Source organism: Hylobates moloch, unplaced genomic scaffold (genome assembly GCF_009828535.3).
Source record: "Hylobates moloch isolate HMO894 unplaced genomic scaffold, HMol_V3 SCAFFOLD_19, whole genome shotgun sequence".
Lineage (NCBI taxonomy): Eukaryota > Metazoa > Chordata > Mammalia > Primates > Hylobatidae > Hylobates > Hylobates moloch.
The window spans coordinates 14,811,452-14,817,451 of record NW_026652294.1 but is presented as its reverse complement, the minus strand read 5'-3'; the positions used below and the strand labels follow the sequence as shown (position 1 = coordinate 14,817,451).

General features: G+C 46.8%; 1 protein-coding gene across 1 annotated transcript in view; it reads left to right on the top strand.

Annotated features, from left to right (window-relative positions):
* The window catches only part of EIF3L (eukaryotic translation initiation factor 3 subunit L), a 42,679-nt gene that overhangs the window by 28,921 nt on the left and 7,758 nt on the right, over positions 1 to 6,000 (top strand). The window contains exons 8-9 of the mRNA XM_058431903.1: positions 1,168 to 1,338; positions 3,006 to 3,503. Of these exons, the coding sequence (XP_058287886.1) occupies positions 1,168 to 1,338; positions 3,006 to 3,503 (669 nt within the window). The remainder of the gene's footprint in view (positions 1 to 1,167; positions 1,339 to 3,005; positions 3,504 to 6,000) is intronic.

Genomic DNA, 6,000 nt, shown 5'->3' with positions numbered 1-6,000 from the left:
AAAAAAAAAAAAAAAAAAAAAAAAAAAAAAAAAGAAAGTTGAGACTAAAACTGGGCAAACAGCTGTGGTAAAAAGCTGGACCTGGACGATTTTGGTAGTTAACGACAGTTTCTTATTCTGTTTTCAAAATGGAATGATCATGGCAGCTTGCTCTGTCGCCAGGCTGGAGTGCAGTGGCGTGATCTCAGCTCACTGCAACCTCCGTCTTCTGGGTTCAAGCGATTCCCCTGCCTCAGCCTCCTGAGTAGCTGGGACTACGGGCATGCGCCGCCATGCCCAGCTAATTTATTTTTATTTTTATTTTTATTTTAGTAGAGTTGGGGTTTCACCGTGTTGGCCAGGATGGTCTCGATCTCCTGACCTCGTGATCTGCCCACCTTGGCCTCCCAAAGTGCTGGGATTATGGGTGTGAGCCACCATGCCCGGCCCATGACAGCTCTTTACTCTTCACATTTTGCTAAAGGATTGAGAAGGCCAGACGCAGTGGCTTACGCCTGTAATCCCAGCACTTTGGGAGTTTGAGGCAGGTGGATTACTTGAGGTCAGGAGTTCGAGACCAGCTGTCTCTGCTAAAAGTACAAAAAAAAAAAAATAATGGGTGTGGTGGTGGACACTTGTAATCCCTACTCAGGAGGCTGAGGAGGAGAATAATTGACCACCGCACTCCAGCCTGGGCAACAGAACAAGACTCCGTCCCAAAAAAAAAAAAAAAAACAAAAGAATTAAGTAAAGATGTAATTCTAAGATGGTATGTTCATTGACACATGGTTAGCTGTTGTGTTCTTCCTAACCACAGAAAAATATTACAGATACTTTTTATTTGGTGGTTGGCTCATGTGCATGTATGTGTTTCTGTCTTCCCTGTCCAAAAGGACTTAATTGAAAAAGCAAGGAAAAATAACAAAACTGAGATGTATAGCATTTTAGAGCTGAAAGAGATTTTAGGGATTACCTGATCCAGAACCTTCTTGTTTACAGCTAAGAAAATGGATTCCTCAAAACATACAACTTAATTGATGAATAGGAAGATCCACTCTCAAACTGGGACTCCAGAGCTTCCTCTGGATAGTTGAGGGCCTCTGCAGGGAAAACTCTTGGTGTTTCTACCTCTGGTTCTATCTAGGATGAATTGGGACTCATTGATGTTTGTTCCACCTCCTTCTACAGAGTATGTATTCCCGTGTGCCAGAGTGCCAGGTCACCACATACTATTATGTTGGGTTTGCATATTTGATGATGCGTCGCTACCAGGATGCCATCCGGGTCTTCGCCAACATCCTCCTCTACATCCAGAGGACCAAGAGCATGTTCCAGAGGACCACGTACAAGTATGAAATGGTAAGGAGGACTCTGCCTGCCATCAATGGCCTTTCTAATCAGGGGGCTCCTTGGCACCTATGCCAACCATCCTTGGTAAACACCATCCAAAATATTGTACTTTTAAGTCAGGAGTTCAAGACTGTAGAGCACTCTATGATTGTGCCTACTAATAGATCACCCAGCTGGAGTGCAGTGACGCGGTCACAGCTCACGTCAGCCTCAACCTCCTGGGATCAGGCGATCGTCCTACCTCAACCTTCCCAATAGCTGGGCCTAAAGGCACACACAACAATACTGGCTAATACTTTTTATTTATTTATTTTTTTTTTGAGACGAAGTCTCTGTCACCCAGGCTGGAGTACAGTGGTGCGATCTCAGCTCACTGCAACCTCCGCTTCCTGGGTTCAGGTGATCCTCCAGCCTTAGCCTCCTGAGTAGCTGGGACTACAGACGCATGCCACCGTGTCCAGCTAATTTTTGTATTTTTAGTAGAGATGGGGTTTCACCATTTGGCCAGGCTGGTCTCGAACTTCTGACCTCAGGTGATCCATCCACCTCAGCCTCCCAAAGTGCTGGGATTACAGGCGTGAGCCACCACGCCCGGCCAAAATGATCTTTTAATGGCTAGTGTACTCTAAGTTTCTGTTGTGATGCCTGTTACCTCAGATCATTAACATCTTGATGATAAGGACTTGATGATAATATCTTTTGTTTCAATTATATCCTCCAGCAGTGCCTACATCTATTTATTCAGCATCAATATGCTGAGTGTTCACTGGGTTCTAAGTGTTTTAATATAAGATGTGGATATTGGTGGGAAGAAGAATGGGTTCAAGAATTGGGAGGAGCTTCCTAGGCAGAGAATATCATGAGCAAAGTGGTTGAGACTTGAAAGTGTGGTGATGTAGCAGCACAATAAACCGTTTTGGCTGGAAGGCAAGTAGGTAGTAGGAATTGGGTTATTAGATTCTGAGAACCTTCATTAACCCAGGTAAAGTATAGTCCTATGTCATTTGATGCTGCAGATACATTCTGAGAAATGCATTGTTTGGTGATTTTGTTGTGTGAACATCATAGAATGTACTTACACAAACGCAGATGGGATAACCTACTACATACCCAGGCTGCATGGTATAGCCTATGGCTCCTTGGCTACAAAGTTCTAGAACGTATTACTGTACTGAATACCATAGGCAGTTGTAACACAAAGGTATTTGTGTATCTAAACAGAAAAGATACAGTAAAAATACAGGATTATAATCTTGTAGGATCACCATCCTATATGTGGCCCATGGCCAGTTGTTGACTGAAACGTTGTTGAACGGCACGTTACTATTTAGTCTATATTCTGTCATCATCAAGGTCGCATCAAAGGTTTTGGGTAACTCGATCCTGACTGGTGTAAAAGGATTGACCTGCTAGTGATGTGTGGGACAAACTGGAGAGATTAAGACAGAGGTGCCAGTAAGGAATCCAGAAGATGGCTAAGGAGGATCTGGAGCTAGGATGGAAGTTAAGTAGATCTAGAGGGAGGATTGGAAGAGATGTTGGGGAAGTTCAATGGCTGGTATGAGTCAACTGGGTAAGTCAAAGATCTGTGCAGAGAATGGTGAGGCCAGTTGGCAGTGGGGACCTCAGGAAGTCCGTCTCATTTGACCCGGTACCACTCTCCACCCCATGCCCAGATTAACAAGCAGAACGAGCAGATGCATGCGCTGCTGGCCATTGCCCTCACGATGTACCCCATGCGTATCGATGAGAGCATTCACCTCCAGCTGCGGGAGAAATACGGGGACAAGATGCTGCGCATGCAGAAAGGTGACCCACAAGTCTATGAAGAACTTTTCAGTTACTCCTGCCCCAAGTTCCTGTCGCCTGTAGTGCCCAACTATGATAATGTGCACCCCAACTACCACAAAGAGCCCTTCCTGCAGCAGCTGAAGGTGTTTTCCGATGAAGTACAGCAGCAGGCCCAGCTTTCAACCATCCGCAGCTTCCTCAAGCTCTACACCACCATGCCTGTGGCCAAGCTGGCTGGCTTCCTGGACCTCACAGAGCAGGAGTTCCGGATCCAGCTTCTTGTCTTCAAACACAAGATGAAGAACCTGGTGTGGACCAGTGGCATCTCAGCCCTGGATGGTGAATTTCAGTCAGCCTCAGAGGTTGACTTCTACATTGATAAGGTATGCCTGTCCCCTGGGCTTGGGGTCTTGTATTAAGTGTTCACTATCTTTCATTCACTATTGTGGGCACATGAAGTATATCGGGGAACAAAATCAAAGATTCCTGCCCTTGTGGTGCTGCCACAAGGTGCCAGGTACGGTGGCTCATGCCAGTAATACTAGTACTTTAGGGGAGGCCGGGGTGGGAGGATCACTCTAGCCCAGGAGTTCAAGACCAGCCTGGGCAACGTAGTGAGACCTTTTCTCTATTTACAAAAAAAAAAAAAAAAACACAAGAGATAAACAATAGATGGTTTTTTGTTTTGTTTTGTTTTTTGAGATGGGATTTTGCTCTCGTTGCCCAAGCTGGAATGTGATGACACGATCTCAGCTCTCCACAACCTCCGCCTCCCAGGTTCAAGCCATTCTCCTGCCTCAGCCTCCTGAGTAGCTGGGATTACTGGCATGCGCCACCATGCCCAGCTAATTTTGTATTTTTAGTAGAAATGGGGTTTCTCCACGTTGGTCAGGCTGGTGTCAAACTCCCGACCTCAGGTGATCCGCCAGCCTTGACCTCCCAAAGTGCTGGGATTACAGGCGTGAGCCACCGTGCCTAGCCAATAATAGATGTTATAATTAAACTATGTAATAAGAGGTTGCCAAGCACTGCAGAGTAAAGGAAGGCACAGATGGGTGATGGGAGGCACAGGTTGCTTGTCAAATACGGTGTTCAGACAGGCTTTGTTGAGAAAGTGAAGTTTAAGCTAAGCTAAGACTTGAAGGAAGTGAGGGAGTAGTGTTTTTGGTTTTTTTTTGTTTTGTTTTGTTTTTTTTCTTCACAGTCTTGATCTGTTGCCCAGGCTAGAGTGCAGTGGTGCAGTCTCGGCTCACTGCAACCTCCGCCTCCCAGGTTCAAGCAATTCTCCTGCCTCAGCCTCCTGAGTAGCTGGGATTATAAGAGGCCGCCACCACACCTGGCTAATTTTTGTATTTTTAGTAGAGACAGGGTTTTGCCATGTTGGCCAGGCTAGTCTCAAACTCCTGACCTCAAGCGATCCATCTGGTGGAGAGTTCTTAATAGCTCACCAAAGGCCGGACACAGTGACTCATGCCTGTAATCCCAGCACTTTGGGAGGCCGAGGTGGACGGATTATGAGGTCAAGAGATCAAGACCATCCTAGCCAACATGGTGAAACCCCATCTCTACTAAATAAATTAGCTGGGCATGGTGGCGCATGCCTGTAGTCCCAGCTACCCGGGAGGCTGAGGCAGGAGAATCACTTGAACCCAGGAGGTGGAGGTTGCAGTGAGCTGAGATCACGGCACTCACTGCACTCTAACCTGGCAACAGAGCGATACTCCGTCTCAAAAAAAAAAAAAAAAAATAGCTCACCAGATATCTGGAGGAAGAGCCTTCCAGGCAGAGGAACAGTTAGAGCAAAGGCCCCGAAGAGGAGTGAGGGCAGTAAGTTTAAGGGACAGCTGTAGTATGCCCAAGTGGCCTGAGAAAGGAGGCTGTGTGGATGAGGTTGGAGAAAGGGGGATGGTGCTTTGTGTACTGTTGGAGTACTTTACAAGTGGGAAGCCATTGTCATGCTGCCTTTTCATTTTTTTATTTTTAGTTAGCAATAATCACACCTCACATAACCTTCACTGGCCATACTGCCACTGCACAAAGCTTTTTTTTTTTTTTTTTGAGACGGAGTGTCATTCTGTTGCCCAGGCTGGAGTGCAGTGGCACGATCTTGGCTCACTGCAACCTCCGCCTCCCGGGTTCACTCGATTCTCTTGCCTCAGCCTCCTGAGTAGCTGGGATTACAGGCTCACACCACCACATCCAGCTAATATTTTGTGTATTTTTAGTAGAAACAAGGTTTCACTATGTTGACCAGACTGGTCTCCAACTCCTGACCTCGTGATCCGCCTGCCTCGGCCTCCCAAAGTGCTGGGATTACAGGCGTGAGCCACCGCACCCGGCATTATTTTATTTTTATTTTATTTTATTTTATTTTAAGATGTCTCACTTTGTCGCCCAAGCTGGAGTGCAGTGGCACGATCTCAGCTCACTGCAAGCTCCACCTCCCAGGTTCACGCCATTCTCCTGCCTCAGCCTCCCAAGTAGCTGGGACTACAGACACCTGCCACCACACCCGGCTAATTTTTTGTATTTTTTAGTAGAGACGGGGTTTCACTGTGTTAGCCAGGATGGTCTCAATCTCCTGACCTCGTGATCCACCCACCTCAGCCTACCAAAGTGCTGAGATTACAGGCGTGAGCCACTGCGTCCGGCTCTCTCTTTTTTTTTTTTTTTTAAGACAAGGTCTCACTCTGGTTGCCCAGGGTGGAGTGCAGTGGTGTGATCTCAGCTCACTGCAGCCTCAACTTCCTGGGCTCAGGTGATTGTCCTACCTCATCCTCCCAAGTAGCTGGGATTACAGGTGCAAGTCACCACGACTGGCTAATTTTTGGTATTTTTAGTAGACATGGGGTTTGGCCATGTTGCCCAGCCTGGTCTCGA